General features: G+C 38.0%; 1 protein-coding gene across 1 annotated transcript; it reads left to right on the top strand.

The window, feature by feature from the left end:
- The first annotated feature begins 11,757 nt into the window (after window positions 1–11,757).
- Window positions 11,758–19,045, top strand: SPINK1 (serine peptidase inhibitor Kazal type 1). Its single transcript, XM_017872488.1, has 4 exons — window positions 11,758–11,998; window positions 13,729–13,760; window positions 15,180–15,286; window positions 18,921–19,045. The coding sequence occupies exons 1-4, from the start codon at window positions 11,944–11,946 to the stop codon at window positions 18,964–18,966; spliced, it is 240 nt and encodes a 79-aa protein (XP_017727977.1). The 5' UTR covers window positions 11,758–11,943; the 3' UTR covers window positions 18,967–19,045.
- The last annotated feature ends 769 nt before the right edge of the window (window positions 19,046–19,814 follow it).

Below are 19,814 nucleotides of genomic sequence, written 5' to 3'. Positions count from 1 at the left end.
ATTGCTTAAAAAAATCCAAACCGTAGTATACAGTGAAATTACTGCTTAGCTCTGACCCAATTATATTCAAGTCTTCTGTTAATAACCATTTTCAATGTTTTATACATAAATGGGATCATCCTGCAACTTACTAATTTCACAATACAACATGGGGCTTCTTAACGTCAGCAGGTAAAGATCTAATTGAGAATTAAGTAGTAATTTTTAAACACAATTTTACTTGGTTCAGTCATTCACTCTTTAAGCACCTACCATGTGTTTGGCACAACCTTTACTTTTTAAAGACCTATGATCTGCTAGGTACTGGGAAAAGGAAGCTGCAGACTCTGCATTCCTGGGACCTCCTGGTTCACATGGAAAGCTATAATGGAAGGTATTCAGTGGTACTGGGAACACAAAGGAGAGCTTGACTGATTAGGTCTCAAAGTTTCCAAGAGTTTCCAAACACAGAACTGAGGACCCTAGAAGGAATGCAGCTTACTGGGTAAACACTCTATTTGGGAATGATAAAGTCTTTCTCACTGTCTAAAATCTATCTCTTTCCTAACAGATACTTGACAAATTCTACACACTGCATTTTTCCTGGAACAGAATCTGCCCACTTTTAACCATAAGTGAACATACTATTCATTCAATAAAAATAAGCCTTTTTTTAAGTACTTTGTGATAAGTACTATGCTAGCTTCTATAGCAACCATAAAGATATGTAAGAGCACATTGCTGAACTAAAGAAGCATTAAATTTATTAGGGGTATATAAACTCGTAAACAAATGCACAACTCAGAAAAACAAAATCTTTGCATGCTAGAGCCCACAAAGTAGCTCCACTGCTCCATAAGGAAATACCATACAGATGTATCCTAAAACCCTTCCACTGTGAACTTTGATGGAACTTTGAAAAAGACTCAGATGTTCAGCAGATCTAATTTAAAGGGCTTTATGAAAATATGTCTGGAAAAAAATTAAAGTTAACGAGGACCTCTGGCTCCTTATCAAATATGAAAGGAGACAACTAGGTGACATATAGTCTCCAAATCATTGATCCTTCATCGGCTTCAGAGATTCTGAGCCCTGACCACTCTATTTTCTCATTTACATTGAAATACCCTGAAATGCCCCATTCTATCCTCCCAGTTCAGGCTCCTAATAATTATCATCAAATTATTTCTCACCTACCAATGGTCCCTCCCAAGTGTAATCCATTCAAATCCCCCACCAAAACAATATTCCTAAAATACAGCTTTGATCAGGTAACTCGTAACTCTCCTGCTTAAATATCTTCACTATGTGTCCTTTATATATTAAGTGAAGCCCAAATTTTGCAGCCTGGTATTCAAGCAAGATCCTTTCGAATCTGGTTTCCTTATTCTCTGACTGCATATGCTTCATTCAAGCAACAAAACTTGGGGAAAGCCCATATCTCATTCACTTTCACATTCTCCTCATACTCAGTAGATACTTAAAGGATGTTAGACATATAAAAAGGTTTTCTATAAGCTTGAGGTCTCCTTTACTGCTCGTATCTACTCCTAGCATGCATTGAATGCTAAGTCCACTGTTTGCAACAGTAAAAGAATTAGCAAGTTTCCCTCTGTAACAGGAGCCCAAGTTGCTCACGATGTAATGAGAACAATGATGCAACGCTTTTTCTCCTTTTCCTACCTTACAATTGGTTTCCTACTCCTGCTTGCTGCCAAGTAAACTACTTGTCTTAGGCTTTGCATTGGAGAGGCATGGGGGAGAGTTGATTCAATTTAATGCAACTTGTTTCATTCCTCACCCCGGTTTTCTAATATAATTTATATCTGTGAATTGATAACAATTCAGATAGCATTTTCAAAAACTAATTTCATTGCATCCAAACTATTAATGTCTAAAAAGCCATCACATTTGTTTTACAAATGAAGACACCATGGGTAATTGCCATTGTGAAGATCACAATATTATTCATTCAATACAGTTTATTCAGAGTCTGCCACCATGTGGCCAGTATACTATGGAAATACATAGAAAGGTTTCTAAACCCATGTTTTAATGGGAGGAGGCAGTTGATAAAAGAAGTCTTCCCAGAATAGCTGAAATTTAAACTGAGATACAGATGAATTTGTCCATAAGCAAGGAGTAAATCACAAAGGATGTCTTATGCAATGCTAAGGATTTGCATTTTATCATAATTGCAAAAAGGAGTTTTAAGGGAGTTGCAGGATTATTCTGGGAATAGGGAGGCCAAAGGGTACAAAGTTATACAGATGAAAAAGTCTAGATATCAGCTGGGCACGGTGGCTCATGCCTGTAATTCCAGCACTTTGGGAGGCCAAGGCAGGTGGATCACAAGGTCAGGAGTTTAAGACCAGTCTGGCCAACATGATGAAACCCCATCTCTACTAAAAATACAAAAATTAGTCAGGTGTGGTGGCGGGCACCTGTAATCCCAGCTACTTGGGAGGCTAAGGCAGGAGAATCTCATGAACCCAAAAGGCAGAGCTTGCAGTGAGCCAAGATTGTACCACTGCACTCCAGACTGGGTGACAGAGCAAACCTCCGTCTCCACAAAAAAAAAAAAAAAAAAAAAAAAAAAGAAAGTAGTCTGCGCATACGCCTTAGCACGAAAGCATGAGGACTATAATTCATAATATTTCATTGTGTGCCAGGAATTTTCTAAGAGAGTAGACAGATGTTAAGTGTTCTTATCTTTTTTTTAAAAAAGGTAACTATGTGAGATGATGAATGTGTCAATTGGCTTGATTGTAGTAGTCATTTATGTATAGCAAAACATCATGTTGTATACCTTAAAATATATAATAACAATTTTTTAATGTTTTCTTCATACACACACACACACACACACATATATATATAGAAAGAGAGAGAGAGAGAGAGGGAGAGAGAGAGAGAGAGAGAGAGAGAGAGAGAGAGAGAGAGAGAGAGAGTTGAGCATCTTGTAGTGCCCAAAAATAAAATTGTCATAAAACAAAATAAACGTAAAATAAAAGTATGTCAAAGTGCTATAGGAGCCAGTCTGAAAGCTCACCCAATTGAGTGGCCAAACCTGGAACAATTTGACCACCAAAATAAAGAGTGTATTATTGAATTATAACCAAAATATTAAATACATAGTCACGAGACTTTGTACTTATCTATCTCAGTAATTATACTGATATAAATCTTTTACTAAATACATGAATATATCAATAAAGAGGAAGAGACATATGTTCCTTACAGAGGAATTTGAAACAGTTTATGGAGATACTCTATTCTCAAAGAGTTGAAGCTTAACTCCCCATTCCCCAGTGTGAGCTGCACTTACTGGCTTTCTTCCAAATAATGAGCTATGAAAAGGCAGTCAAAACTAGTTTTATAGTTGAGAAACACCACATGGACCAGATGATAAAGTTTAGCATCACAGGTGACATCATATTAATAGCATGTATCCATAATATCTGATGAGAAACGTGTCTGATCTCTTTAATTTGGAGGTTCTTTCCCCAAATCCCTAACTCCAGTCTACTCATGGGAAAAACATTAAAAAAAATTGAGGGATATTTGAAAAAATACCTGACTACTCCTTAAAACTTGTCCAGGTAATGAAAAATGACGAATAACTGATTTTCCTTAATCTTTTCTGATCTGTTACAGAAGAGACTAAGGACAATCAGTTATTTTTTTCCCACATTTAATGGTTGTGTTATCTTAGTCTGTTCTGTCACAGATCAGAAGAGACTAAGGAAATGCAATCACTAAATGTGATGTTATATCCTAGATGAGATCCTGGAACAGGGAAAGAATACCAGTGGTAAAACTAGTGAAATCACAATGAAGTGTGGTGTTTAATTAGTGGTAATGTGCCAGTGTTTGTTTGGTAGTTTTGAAAAATGTACCCAGGTAATGTAAAATGTTAAGAATAGGGAAAACTGGGTTAGGGATATCCATACATTTTGGGTACAAACTTTACAATTTTTTGATAAATCTAAAACTATCCTAAAATATGTTTATATTTTTAAAATAGCAGGATGCAATGAACAGTTAGGCAATGTAAACAAGTTGATAATCGTCTGAACGAAGGAAGAATCAGCAAAACAAACGTGGAGACCGAGTCAAGTAGGTTTAACATGGTTTGATGACTGATATGATTTGGCCATGTTCCCACCTAAGTCTCATCTTGAATTGTAGTTCCCATAATCCCCATATGTCATGGGAGGGACCCTGTGGGGAGGTAATTGAATCATGGGTGTGGTTACCCTCATGCTGTTCTCATGATAGTAAGTTCTCACAAGGTCTGATGGTTTTATAAGGGACTTTTCTCCGTTTTGCTCAGTACTTCTCCTTGCTGCTGCCATGTGAAGAAGGATGTGTTTTCTTCTCCTTCTGCCATGATTGTAGGTTGCCTGAGGCCTCCCCAGCCATGTGGAACTGTGAGTCAATTAAACCTCTTTCCTTTATAAAATACGCAGTCTTGGGTATGTCTTTATTAGCAGCATGAGAACAGACTAATACAGTGACTATGTTAGGGGAAATAGGAGGCTGGTGAGGGAAAGAGGGGACAGGGATCACAGTGTTGGTGAGTGGCAGATAAAGTCACCAATCCAGGTGACTTTATCTCCCTCTCCCTCTTCAGGACCATGAGATGGATAGCCTATAGCAAGTAGGAGAGACCATGGGGGAATACTCCAGGCCTAGAGCGATGGAAGATGAATAGAAAGATGAATATAGATGAAAGATGAATTAGGAAAATTGATGATGGATTAGATCAAGGGTCATGGAAAAGCAAAGAACAAGACCCAAGGAGACTCTAAACCTAAGATTTGAAATAATGGCAATGCTCTCAAGAGAACTGGAGAAATTTGGGAAAGGAGAATTGTTAAGAAATAAAATAATCAGATATGTTTTATAAAGTATGTTTGAAATGATATCGGGGCATTATGTGGAAATGTTCCACAGTACAGTGAAGCCAACTAGAGTCTGGAGACATATACAATACATCTAGAGAAAGAGTAAAAATGATCATATGAATTGGCAAGAATAAATTCATTAATAAAACATAAGACGTTTGGTTAAGAGTATGGGACTAGAAGCCAGAATCTACTAAAATTGTTTCTAAGATCTTCGTACACTCTCCCTCTTGCTATTGTTGTTCCACAGCCATTCTATATTTCCTTATCTGAAATGTGGTTATATATTAATTGACCTTTTGTCCCCAGATATACGCTACTACCTTTAGCTACAGAATTATTATTTGATTTTCATATGTTACAAGAAACATTTTTTTTTCTTCCAGTAAACACTTTTCTCAACTGGATGCTTCCTTGTCTTATGTTTGAACATTTAGTTAATGATTGCTGTAGGGGATCAGTGCCAGATTGAGAGAAGAGCAAAGCTGCTGGGAAATGAGACTCAGAGGTCTATCAGTGAAGAGAGCTGATAGGAGTCATTTACAAAACTCTTCTGTGTCTAAGACAGTTGGTCTCCAACACAGATGGCTTGTCCCTGTAAGAAAAGTTAATGTGGCTGGGTGCAGTGGCTCATGCCTGTAATCCCAGCACTTTGTGAGGCCGAGGCGGGTGGATCACCTGAGGTCAGGAGTTCGAGAGCAGCCTAGCCAACATGGTAAAACCCTCCTCTCCACTAAAAATACAAAAATTAGCCAGGCGCCACGGTGCTTGCCTGTAGTCCCAGCTACCCAGGAGGCTAAGGCAGGAGAATCGCTTGAAGCAGAAGACAGAGATTGCAGTAAGCCGGGATCGTGCCACTGCACTCCAACCCAGGCGACAGAGTGAGACCCTGTCTGAAAGAAAGAAAGAAAGAGAGAAAGAGAGAAAGGGAGAAAGGGAGAAAGGGAGAAAGAAAAAAGAAGAAAAAGAAAGAGAAAGAAAGAAAGAAAGAAAAGAAAGAAAAAAAGAAAAAAGCGAATGTAAGAGCAGTTGCAGAAGCTTCCTATAAATTAAACATAAAATAAGGAAAGATTACACCAATACAAGGAAAGAGAAAGGGCAGGGAGTTGATCCCAAATGTGACATGAGCCGCAGCAATAGTAGCAGGAGGCACAGGCACTTATTAACCCCTTGGTGTCCCAGCCTGAGCTACGAGCCTTAGGTAAAGGCATTATCCTCTTTATTCCTCATAACAACTCCGTGAAGTATCTACAGGTCCACAGTCCCTAATTCATCATTTCAGCCCCCACAGAGGGGTTTGTTTTGTTTTGTTTCAGAAGTTTTTCTTTTGTTTCATTTTGTAACTCACTTGACAGCAAAATCTGTCAAGAGATGATTTAAGGATAATTATTTTCTCTACATGGATGTTTTGCTGAAGAATTATTGGTGTGATTAAAGCGTGTTGTGCCAGGCACCACTGGGCTTTCTGAAGTGCATCATATAACTTTTTAAAAATTTACAAAAAAAATTGGGTTTTAAAACCCATCCAGCCTGACGGTATTTGGAGGAAAAATTATGAAAATTGACGGTCATCAATGTGAAGTTTAGCTCAAAATCACACATAGGTTTGAACTGAGGTCTGTCATTCTACAAAGATTAGACTTTCAATCATTAAACGACATGCTGGAAATGTTATTATCTTTACAACTGGCACCAGAATTTATTTTAAGGAAAGAACTGTCTTTTTTGGGAAAATATCCTGAAAAGAACTTGTTAGATATGGTATCTCCAGAGTCAAGGTGTCATCTGTTTCTGTTCTAGACAAGGAAAGAAACTGGTTGTTTCATTCCTAGCTGGAGAGGGTAGAAAAGAGAATGAAGAAAGAGTAACCAACATTTGTAAGTTTGGCTACTGCTTGGTGGGAAATGACCAAGAATGACTTCCAGTTAAGAGTAGTTATAAAGGCTGACATGTGTTTAAAATATTTTGTTGCCTTGCGTGTGGTGCAATTCCCTCTACTATTTCTTTGCAATCTTATTAATGTCTACTATGCCCGCAAATGCTTAGAAGGCATGGATTTTGCCCATGTTATCAGGTGCCACTGGATCTAACAGTGTACTTGACTCTGTAGATAAAAGGTCATGACATCCAGGAGTTTAGTAAAGGAGATAAATAAGAAAAATGAAAAATTAGAATTTCCAGTTTCATGTGCCATAACAGAGACACGCTTAAGTGCAGGGTTTACATAGATGAGGAGACAACCCTTTCTGTGTGGCAGTATTAAATTAAGAATCCTGGCTTCTTGGAGTTTAATCCAGTGTTCTAATCATGACGTTAAGATGAAGTTCATACACACACACACACACACAAACACACACACACACAAATCAGTAAATACCATATCTGCTAATCTGTTACCACGAACAAGAAAACTGAAATCTCTGTGCTTCAGTTTCCTTTCTTATAAAAGAGAAATAACAATGCTATCAGGATTTAAATGATGAAAATAAAATACTACAGTGATTGATGAATAGAAGCCTTTGAAAAATATTAGTAGTGGCTATAGTGATAATGATGATGAGGAGGATGTAATCAATGTGATTATTAAGTGATAGCTTTACAAACTGCTAGGAGAGGCAAAGGAAAGTGAGAAAATCATTCCTAGTTGCATCAAGCACCACAGACATTTTACCCAAGCTGTAGAGGATGTGCACAGCAAATAGGTACACATGCGACCTATCTGGAGAACGAGCAGTAGAATAAAAACAAGAGGTCATTTATGAAAAGTCATGAAGTTCTCTAAATAATGAAAAATAAAAGTTGAAGAGTTAAGATGCAACTATGTCAAGGAAGTCTCCAAATGTCCAGCTAAATATAATAAGCTGTATATCTCTAGTTTCTGTCATTTTTTTCTTACTAGTTAAACTTTGGGCACAGAATGTGAAAATCAACAGGTGCCAGCCCAACATCCCCATTCCAGCATGTATTATCAACATCCGTTAGAGCAGTTCTCTTGAGTTTTGTCATCACTCTTTACTCAGGTGAATAATTAGTCCTTGAATCAGAAGGGAGTAGGTCATAATATGTTTGCTTGAGTTCCCAAAGATAGACATGCATAAATATGTACTCAGAGCGGTAAAGAAGAAAAGGAAAAAATGTACACAAGGTTGAGCAATGTAAACACATTCAATATGACTAATAGTCTAGCACTATAGCAGGATTTCTCTGGTCAATGCACTCCTCATCTCCCAGGGCAAACAATATTTATTCTGTCAAGAATTGATCGTATGAGGCCTCAATATATTTTCTACTGTTCTAATTCACGGAATGAGGGTGATAGCATTACTAGCTAGCAATTATAATTCCTGGAGATGTGAGGAATAATATTTTTGCACAATATTGATGTATGGTTTCTCAGTTTATTCTTACACCAAATGAACACTGTATGATGTGTATTTTTGTAGTTGAGAAAACTGTTTTACCCAGTTATGTCACAGTTGAAATGGCAGATTTATAACTGGAGACAGGCTCCTCTCTCCATAGGTTTTGTTTATCCTCTTCAACTTGTTGTCTGCAAAGGGCCATTCCCTATCACAAATTTAGGGCCAGTTTTTAACTAGAATTCATTTTAGTATTGTAGTGATTTAAAAAACAAGATTGTCTGGGGTCCACAGGATACATTTCTGTAGTGAAATATTTTTCTAATTACAGATTAGTATTGGTGAACTGAGATGGAATAGAATAAAAAAATCTATCAAGAGTCCTCATTATAATAAGACTATGTTTTATTTTTTAACAACTGTGTTTGTCTGCTCCCACGTCTACATATAATACATATACTAGGCCATACCCCAAAATTTTTACTTTAGGTTCACAGTCAAATGTTTAAAAAGCACTGTTTGGTGAAAAGATCCCAGGCTTTGGCATCAGACAGGCCTAAATCTAAAGTTATTACTGTTGCTATTATTATCTAATGAGTTTACGTGACCAGATCCCAGCCAATTCCCTTCTCCCCACACTGCTTGTGAGACCCAAGGAAAAAAAAATCCTTTTCTCATGTATGAACCCTCCTTAACAGTGGTTATTGGAAGTTTCTTACTGGCCACAAAGCTACCATTTAAATAATGATTTGAGATGAAAAGAACCAATATATTTTCATCTCAAATCACATCAAATATGATTCAACCAATATCTATCAATGCTAAGACTAAACTCCATGAGGGCAGACATCATATCCATTTCCCCAGCACTCAGCCAAAAACTTTTGTATAGTAAGGACTTGATGAATATTTGAATATACTAATAGTTGAAGGAATAAAAGGTCTGATGATGAGCCAATGAATGACTACTCAACTGGAGGCACTGGAGACACAGAAATGAACAAGCCATAAACCTTGGTCTTCAGAAGTATATACATTTATCTCTTAATTTATGTTTTTAGGAAATATTTATTTAGTGTCTACTATTTTCCAGACACTTTGTTAAGTGCTACAATAAATAAAGCAGCTGTATTTGCTCCCTAAAAATAAAGAGGAATTACATAATAATCATACAAATACCTATAGAGTTGGAATTATTTTAAGTGCAATGAAGGATTTTATGAAATCATACAATAGGAGGAATTAATCTAGATGCAAAAAGAAGTAAAGGAAGACCCAGAAAGAATGGCTTAATGAGAAAATACCTACCACTTAACCTTTTAACCTTAGAAGGTGCAAAGCTGTTTTGTTTTGTTTTCTTGGTCCTAGCAAAGGGTAACAGAGAAATGACCAAAGTAGCAAGGAAATAACCAGATTGAGCAAGGAAGAACCTCTTGCAGAATAAAGATAGAAAGGAGCCAAGTCATGCAGAACCTAAATTCTTCCTGAGCATTCTGGACAATGAGAAACTGGACAGAGACATTATCAAATTTGCAGTCCATAAACATCCCTTGACTGTTCCATGGGCAGCAACTTTAAGGAAGAAATAACAACAAATATTGAGAAACTCTTTGCAGGAAGTGCAGAAACCCAGGGGGGAAATGATGGCATTGTCTTAGATACGACAGTGGAAGCTAATGAGAAGTGTTGGGGATTGAGGTTATTTTGAATACGAATCCAAGAAGAGAACTTAGTAACAAATTAAGTGTGGAAGATGATGTGTACCAAGGGGAAAGGGAAATATCAGGAAGAACAATGAGGTTTGGGCTTGTGTGATCTACTGGAAAGAAAAGAAGCTGTAGGGAGAATAGAGACAAAAATATGGCAGTGAAAGATCAAAATAGTCGTGTGGGACATATTAGATTTGAAGTAGCTATAAAACATCCAAATAGTGGTGTCAAGAGCTAAACACGTCCAAAGCCTCCCTTTGATAAAAACCAAAGTCCTTACTCTAGCCTGCACTAGATCTAGACCCTCACTGCTTCCTTTATTTCATCTCCCATTCTGCCCTCTATCACTTTGCGGGAAGCCAGACTGTCCTCCTGGATGTTTCTCAAACACGTCAAACCAACGTCAGCCTCAGAGCCTTTGCACTTACTATTCTCTCTGTCTGGAATGCACATCCTTGGAATAATTACATAGTTCAAATCCTCATTTCCTTCATGTCTCTGTTTGATATCACCTGAAAAGCAAGACCTTTTCTGATTACGCTATGATACACATCTCCTTAACCCTCCAGCACCCTTATCCTTCCTATCCTTTTCTCCATAATATATATCTGATACATTTTATAATCGTTTATTATTTTTTGTCACCTGCCTCCCTCAACAAAAATGCAATGGAAGCTCCATGAAGACAGAGATTGTTATTTTTATTTACTGATCTGTCTCGAGAGATAAAAACAGTTCTTGTCATGACTTGGAAAGGGTTTGAGATTTTATCCTACTTGGAAGCTAAGAAGTTAACCTGCCACATTATAATGGTTTCTGGCAGAAGGCACAGACTTCTGGCTCAGAGATAAGGGACTTAATTATTCCATAGCAACAGCCAGAGTGTTGGAATTTGTTCTGGTTTCCCAAGCCCCAATTTCCACAGGCCAATGTAAGGCACATCAAGTGATACTTGCAGCGAAAGTACAGTGTGTTAAAGGAAAGCAAGGCCAAGCTTTTAAAAACCCGAAATCTTTTAAATAGGGCAATTAACATGATCTTTGCCCTAGAAGGAGATATTAACTTTATTACACTAAAGAGTAAACAAACCTGCCTTTTGATGCAGAGGGAGACATTACATATTTTCTAAGGTCGTTTGTTATACAAACACCCTTAAAAAGATAGTCTGAAATAAAGGTTATCGGTACCTCTACTCATAAGACACACAGAAACATGAGAGAGGATGGAGAATTCTCTTCCAACAACACATGGTAGATAACCAGTACATATTCTCAAATGAAAGAGTAACCCTTTGAGTTAGATGTTATTATTATTTTAATTTCCAGATGAATACACAGAAGCACAGCAAAAGTGACTCCAACAAACACCCTCTACTCCAGAACACACGCTTTAGGGAACTGAGTCCTCTCTCTCTCTTGCTCTCTCTTTCCCTCTCATCTGCCACTCCATCAGCTACTTTAAGCTTTGTGAATGGGTGATAGAAAAATAGAGAAAAGAGAAAGAAGAATAAGAAATGAAGAGTGGAGGAAAGGAAGAAAGAATGGAGAGGTTTTATCCTACTTGGAATAAAATTCTTTCTAGTCGCTATCCATACCTGCTCATCTATCCAGACCTACAGAGTAGAAGGGATCTTTGGGTTTACCTTACAGGGGAGAAAACAGGCTTCAGAAGAGTATGACTTTCCCCCAACCATAGAGAGAGTGGGATCAAACTAACCACCAGAACTATTTTCCTGACAGAATGTTTGCCTTGCATGTTTCAGGCCCACCTGGCTCCTTTCACCTTTCTTACACAGGTGACATTCCCAGAACCTGGAGGCCAGGCTACAACACAGAGTCAATCAATAACCAGGGAGATCTATGATATAGCCCAGTAGGTGGGGCCTTGCTGTCACCTGCCATATGACCCTTCCAGTCCCAGGCTTCTGAAGAGACGTGGTAAGTGCAGTGCAGTTTTCAACTGACCTCTGGACGCAGAACTTCAGCCATGAAGGTAACAGGCATCTTTCTTCTCAGTGTCTTGGCCCTGTTGAGTCTATCTGGTAAGTGTTTTGCATATTTTCAAATTTAAATAAAATCATTTTGACCTGTTGCTTTGTGGAGCACATTATCTTCTAGACTTTTGATGTAGTCTAGTCTTCGAGAGATCTTTTGGACCTAATGAGATGAAATAGAATCCACAGATAAGAATTATTTTTTAAGAGGGATTTTTAACTTACTATAAGGAAAACAATTCTGCTAGTAAGAACTGCCTAGAGATAAAATGATTTTCCTCTATTGATGTGGCTGACCCTTTGTTGGAATATGGTAGAGAAAAAAGGGTAAAAATATTTCAATTTTAAGTATACTTCTAATTCTGTAAATGTGTAAGGCCACATTACAATAATATATGTGATATAAAGGGGAATTTTTATTTTCAATTTCTGGTATTTCTTATTAGTATCTGGAAATACAAAAATTGCATTTTGTGTATTTACATTACATGTTTTGAAAGTTTTGAAAGAAAACATTCTGCTTGAATAGTTGGTGCACATATGCCCCCAACTGCATCTTGACAACGTTAACAGACAACTCTGAACCCGCAGAGCCAAGATCAGTTTCCTTTTTATCATTGGAAATGGTTAACATTTTCAACTTCACCTCTCGTGTAGCGACAGATCCTGTGGACAGCCAAATCAGCACTTTGCTAAGAAGAGGAAGAATATTGTTTGTTGTATTCGCTGAATACTTACGTAGCTGTCAGTGTTCCCCTTCCCCCTCCTCACGCATGTTAATTAATACAAATAGATGCTTGTGATGAGCACCTGCTCATCAGTTTTTAGACTCAACTAGATTCTAAAAGCCAGTGGGCCCCCAACAATATCAAGTTCTGACTATCCTGGGGGAAATTCTCCAAGTTCTTAGATGCCTCACTAATTTTTGTTACATTTAGATACAAAGAACTACCTCTTTACCCAGATCACCTCAAAGACTGATGATATTAAAATTAACTTTCATAAATATTTCCTTATTTGGATGCTATCAGATTAATTCCCCTTCCCTTCCATCAACTCATCCACAGCTATCATTTTCTACATGTTGTCAGCAAAACCTATGCTATCTTCTAGGGAACGGAGATTAGCTATTTTGACTACCTGTAAATTCAATAAATGTGAGTTGGACCCATAGTCCATATGATGCAATTGTTGGAAATAGCTCTTTAGGAACTGATAGTGAGTTGGCAAAAGATCTCTATTTTTTCAACATTACTTACAAAAGAGAATTTCAGCGTAATTGAAAAAGCTAATTTTGCATCAGAAGGCCTGGTTACTGCTTGTGATAACTGTTTCACAGCTAGTTATAAAACTCTCCATACTTTCATCTGTAAACAGATAAAAAGTATACTTCACTAATTGTGAGATTAAAGATCTAGTAACTGGTTTTGAGAATGTTTGTGAGGATTCAAAAGATAATTTGCTCAGTGCCTGATACATTTCCAGCAGTAAGTACATAATTTCTATTTTCAAGGAAATAGATCAACTTCCTAAAACATCAAATTGAGGTACTTTGGTCATAATCAAAGTTTTACTTAATCTTTTTAAGGTTTTGCCAGGGAAGGGGTGCAGGAAAATCAGTCAGATACTTTTGGAAGATTATAGAAATCAGAAAGGGTGGGGAATGAAAGAGCTAGTAAAGAAGTCACGGCCTGCAATGAAAGCAGAGAATTCTGATGAAGAATAGATCTGACTTCTCTCGTTTAGGACCCAACTTACCATATCTGATTTATTTCTAGGTAACACTAGAGCTGACTCCCTGGGAAGAGAGGTAAAGAGATATTTACAATTTCTTATTTCTCAGGCTGGAACAGTTTGATCCAACAAAAATGCAGCCTTGCTGTCACCTTTCAGTTGAGCCTGAAGTTAAGAGGAGTATGAATGCTAGGGAGGGTTAACGTGTGAAATGCAAATGGTAATATATTGAAGGACAATTTCACTGATGTATAAGCAAGTTCTATATAGTCCTATAGTGCTTGCTGCGAAGGGGTTTTTATATAAACTAGCTGTAGACAAGTATTTGGGGTAGAAGCCTTCTCAAGTTCACTCCAAGTAGCCCTTCCTCCTTACAGCCAGCTCTCCCGATGACCAAAGTGTGGCTCTAATTTATAATGAACAACAGAAAATAATGAACTAGGTTCTTCTTCTAGAAAAATATTCTAACTCTAACCTTTTCATATTTTTGTTTAAAAGGTAATTTCAGTAAATTTGGAGACCAGAGGAAGAAGTGTACCTCTTCTCAGTACATTTAGTCAGAGACAACTAACAGACCAAAAGTTCATGAATGAATACATTATTACATTTATGATAAGTGTTATGAAAAAGATATGCTGCCATTAGGAACTTAGACTAGTTAGAGAGATCAGGGAGGGTGCTCCGAAGTAAGTGAGGGGTTATTTTGAGGAAAAAAAAAAAAAAAAAATGACTGCTAGCAAAGCAAAACTGGTGGGGAGATGTAGTAGAATGAAGTAGTTAAGAGCTAAAGCTCAGGAACTCTGACTAGGTTTGAATTCTGAATTTAGGAATTCCTTAGCTGGGTGTCCTTGGCTAATTTTATTGCTTTGTGCTTCATTATCTTCACCTGAAGAAGAATATAATACTTAGTTCACAGGATAGTTAGGCGGTTTAAACAGAATAACATGTAAAAAGCACTAGGACAATGTCTAGGACAATGACAATCATTTGACGATTATAAACTCTTACTAGAGTAGAATGCAAAGACTTCCAACACTGGATGATGGCTAGCACCTTTAAGTGCCTAATAGAAGACCAGTATGTGTGGACTACAGTGTACAAGGAAGAACATGCCTCAAGATGTGGCCAAGCTGAGAGATGCCAGTACCTGCAGTAACTGCAAACATGAACATTATTTCACCCATCCGTGCAAACCTCACAACAACACTATGAGATAGGTGGGAAATGGTAATATCATCACCATTTTGCAGATGAACTGACTGAGTTTCAGAAGGGCCATAGGACTTACTAATGTCACACAGTTTAGAAATAGCAGAGGCATGACTTAAAACAAGGTTTTCTGTCTCGAGATCTTAGGTTATTTCTCTTACAACACACAGTATCATTCTCCCAATCACAGTTACGCCCCAGAGAAATTAAAACCATTTCAGAGATTTTGCTATGAGCTCAAGAATGGAGAATAATGGGAAATGATTCTGTTTAATTCCATTTTTAGGCCAAATGTTACAATGAACTTACTGGATGCACCAAGATATACGACCCTGTCTGTGGGACTGATGGAAAAACTTATCCCAATGAATGTGTGCTATGTTTTGAAAATCAGTGAGTACAAACTTGAGTTTCTTTTAAACTATATATTTTAAGATAGTTATCTTCAAATATACTGATGATATGAATCTTACCCTGAGAGAAGCAAACTATTTACTTTTCCAAAACAGTTATCTCTTTCTTATTCTCCTTTTATACATTTAGCATTATAATATTATTTTAAAAGTCACTTTCATGATAAAAGTCTACATTTTAGAGCAAAATAGTTGATAGATTGGATTTTATTAATCTTATACACACAAAATACCTTTAATTAAAAAGAAATATTAGTGGTTGCAATAATTGTGTTTTTTAAAGCCCTCAGTTATGCAAATATAAATTGTATAGATTATATAACCAAAATGTATTTTACTCATGGATATGAAAGCCAGTTTCAGTAAAGCTTCATTTTCTCAGTGTCCATGAGTAGGAGATGGGATACAGAGAAATAGATTCGACACAAATTTCCTATCTCACTCAGCAACTGAAACCTTAGCATGTATCAAGCATTATGCTAATATTCCCTGTCTTACTGGTGCTTATGACTAAGAAAACGTCATGAGCACATATAGGATGACTTCTTATAATATGGGGCAAATGCCAGATGAGGTGTAAATAAAGTGCAACTGAAGTGAAGCAGGGATACATATTTTTTGTTATTAAAAGGGGCCAAGAAAGGATCCATGAAAAAAATAGAATGCCGGCTGGGTGCAGTGGCTCACTCCTATAATCCCAGCACTTCGGGAGGCCAAGGCAGGTGGATCACCTGAGGTCAGGAATTCGAGACCAGCCTGGCCAACATGGTGAAACCCCGTGGTGGTGGGCGCCTGTAACCCCAGCTACTCAGGAGGCTGAGGCAGGAGAATCGCTTGAACCTGGGAGGCAGAGGTTGCAGTGAGCTGAGACTGTGCCACTGCACTCCAGCCTGGGTGACAAGAGTGAGACTCCATAAAAAAAAAAAAAGGAAAAAAAAGAAAGAATAGAATGCCATTTAAATAGAGCTCTGAATTTTGGCAATATCAAAAGAGCATGCCAGGTTAAATAAAGGTGTGGCATGAACAAAACAAACAAAAGGGGATTCCACGAGTGACTTTAGTTTTTCTGAGATTGACTTGATATTAAAGACTTTGACTCAGGCTCAAATGACTGTGTAAATTTCTATTATATTCTACTGCATAACTTTCCTTGCCTGTAATGCAAACCTTCTTCTTGGGCTGGTTTAAACCATTGTGGAAAATTCTCAGAGTTTAGCAAGTATCGTGGAAATAGGTCCCCAGGATGAGAGATCTAATATCTTGAAGTTTTAGACCCAAAACCTTAGGTATTCTACTTTGTAATGAATGCGTTTCCATAACTAAGACTTGTAAAAGGAATTTGAAGCCAACTGTTAGTTTTCTCATGACCCACGTTCTTGACATTAAGGTCAAACATCATCTTTCCATCCAATGGGAGGAGAAAGCAAGAGAACAACAGCTTTGAGACTTGGGAAATTTCCAAGTGCCACTCAACATTTACAGTGAAACATTAGAAAAATATTAGTAGAGGGCTGGGACACCCTGTCTGCTTAGTCTGTGAAACCTGCGAGTTTCTGTTTACTCTTTCTGTTTGTTCAAAAATATGTAAATACGGGAGTCTCATTTGTATGCTAGAAAACATGACCTCTCTTCCTATATTTCTCAGATAAGAAAATTTAGATCTAGAGACAAAATGTTGCTTTCTCAAATACAGCATATTTCCTAATGTATGACATTGCCCTTTTCACTGTTGATTAAAAGTCCCCAACTTATTACCTTGTAACTAAAGCCAGATGCTGACCCTAGTTTGAGACAAGTAGATAATACCAAACAAGGGCTTGCAAATCAGTCTTCTTGGTCATTATATGCTTGGCAAATATATTCAAAAAACACTTTTTCTATTCCTTCTATGTCTTCATAGGAAATCTGTACTGGCAAATTCTTTTCCATAAATCTGCATTTCCAATAGAACCTTCTATAATGATGGAAATGTTCTATGTTTTTTTTGTTTGTTTGTTTGTTTGTTTTTGAGACGGAATCTGGCTCTGTCGCCCAGGCTGGAGTGCAGTGGCCGGATCTCAGCTCACTGCAAGCTCTGCCTCCCGGGTTCACGGCATTCTCCTGTCTCAGCTTCCCAAGTAACTGGGACTACAGGTACTCGCCACATCGCCCGGCTAGTTTTTTTGTATTTTTTTAGTAGAGACGGGGTTTCACCGTGTTAGCCAGGATGGTCTCGATCTCCTGACCTCGTGATCCGCCCATCTTGGCCTCCCAAAGTGCTGGGATTACAGGCTTGAGCCACCGCGCCCGGCCGAAATGTTCTATATTTATGCTGTCTAATACATAGCCACTAGCCACAAAACAGTAGCCTTAATGTGGCTAATACTAACTTAAATGTGGCTAGCATAACTGATAAACTGAATATTTAATATTATCTAAACTAATTTAAATTTACATAGCTATATGTCAATGGTGAATATATGAAACTAGAGTGAACAGCATAGCAACTCTTGTTTATTCTGTTTAGGTATGTGTGCTTATGTATGCTAACTGATTTGGAAATCAGTATTAATGAGTACTTAATGATTGTGGGACAAGAAAGCATTAAAAAGTCTTAAAGAGTTTCGCTGAGCATGGTGGCTCATGCCTGTAATCCCAGCATTTTGGAAGGCCCAGGCAGGCAGATCACTTGATGTTAGGAGTTTGAGACCAGCTTGGCCAACATGGTAAAACCCCATCTCTACTAAAAATACAAAAATTAGCAGGGCGTGGTGACATGCACCTGTAATCCCAGCTACTCAGGAGGCTGAGGCAGGAGAATCACTTGAACCCGGGAGCTGGAGGCTGCAGTGACCCAAGATCACACCACTATACTCCAGCCTGGGCAACAGAGTGAGACTCTGTCTAAAAAAAAAAGAGAAAGAAACAAACAAAAGAAAAAATAAAAGTATACGGAAGTCAGATGTCCTCCAGTAATAGAGAAGTAGAAGAATTTTTGTAAGTCAGTATATTCCAAGAAAAAATGGTTAGAAAAATTAAAGACCTGGAGACAGTCTTCTAGGGAACAATTACAAAATTTAGAGATACTTAGCTTAGAGAAGAGAAAACTGGTTTGGTAATGGCAGTGTGGGGCGAACAGAGAGGTTTTATCTGGAGGCGAGGATGTTTAGAACTGGCAGGAATCATGTGGAATAAACATATGATTTACTTTTGCGAGACCTCACAGAAATGAATCCCCAGAGCTCTAAAATGAAAGGTCAGTCAATTAGAAGGTCCAACAATAGCTCAGGCAGCAGCTCAGATGGAAACCTGGTGGCGAAGGCAGAGGCATCAGGAGCAAAAGATGCAACGATGGATTTGAGTTTAATTTCAGGGGTTCACTGTAACTAGGTCTGTAAAAACTGTACGTACAGATATTTTTCCTTTCTGTTGTATCCTTAGTGTATACAACAGTAATCGCTAAATATTTGATGAATTGGGTAAGTGAATGTATAAATGAATGAAAGAGAAAAGATTATAAATCTCAAACCCCTCTACTTTAAATGAAGTTATTTTCCCCCGTTTTTCTCCCATAGTCACTTTTTTGTCAATAAAGTTCAAGCTGATTTTCTTTTTTTTTTTAATTTCTACTGCAGGAAGCGCCAGACTTCTATCCTCATTCGAAAATCTGGGCCTTGCTGAGAACCAAGGTTTTGAAATCCCATCAGGTCACTGTGAGGCCTGGCTGGCCTGATTGTTGAATAAATGCATCTGAATACTCCCTGTTGTTTCCATTTGCTTTTTCCTCAAAGGTATGTTTGATTATACCAGGGTCAGGGGACTTTGGCAAGACTCAGAATAGACCAAGTTTTAAAAACACCAGGAATCCTGTAATTTCACACAGGGTTTTTCCCTCACAATGCCTTTTCTTTCCTCATCTTTCTTACATCCTGAGGTCACTGCCTCAGAATATGTGATTGCAGATATTAAATGGCAGAGCACGGATGATCATGAATGCAAGTAATTCTGCAGAGGACTGGACTACTATTTTAAAGAACAAATGGAAAATACCCAGTGCAGAAACATGTTACCCATCACAGTTTGCTGATTGAAGTAACTCCTTTAGGTTTCCTTGGGATTTGACCGAGCATCTATTGAGCCTGGCACAGGTCTACGCGCACGGGCACAGAGCTGCCTGTCTGGTGGAATTGAGTTTAGTCTTTGAGATTTTCCACTTATCTCAGAATGTAGAGTTTGGGTCAAACATAATTGTCTCAAAAAGATTTGAATCAGTGAATAAACAGAAAAAAAAAGTACATTTTCTTAACAAGGCTATGGAGCAGCTTCTGGACGTAGCCTTAGCTCTTCCCCAGCAGGGCCAGTTCCCCGTTGGTTACTAAGGTGACTAGTGGTAAAGGAGAGCCTGTGCTTGTGCCTGATAACCCGGGGCTTGGATGGAGGACTTCCTCTTGTGCTTCCCTGGGAGATCTGCTTCACAGCGCCTGATGGGTTTGTGCTGTGCTAACCTGAGGCAGGTGGGTGGGTAGGCC

Source organism: Rhinopithecus bieti, unplaced genomic scaffold (assembly GCF_001698545.2).
Source record: "Rhinopithecus bieti isolate Rb0 unplaced genomic scaffold, ASM169854v2 scaffold_757, whole genome shotgun sequence".
NCBI lineage: Eukaryota > Metazoa > Chordata > Mammalia > Primates > Cercopithecidae > Rhinopithecus > Rhinopithecus bieti.
This window is presented reverse-complemented; position numbering and strand designations above follow the sequence as displayed.

Excerpts from the sequence above, each read along its gene's own strand:
- SPINK1 (XM_017872488.1), top strand. The coding sequence starts at position 11,944 with ATGAAGGTAACAGGCATCTTTCTTCTCAGTGTCTTGGCCCTGTTGAGT. Across the intron at positions 11,999-13,728 it reads GGCCCTGTTGAGTCTATCTG|GTAACACTAGAGCTGACTCC; the intron begins GTAAGTGTTTTG and ends ATTTATTTCTAG. Across the intron at positions 13,761-15,179 it reads CTGACTCCCTGGGAAGAGAG|GCCAAATGTTACAATGAACT; the intron begins GTAAAGAGATAT and ends TTCCATTTTTAG.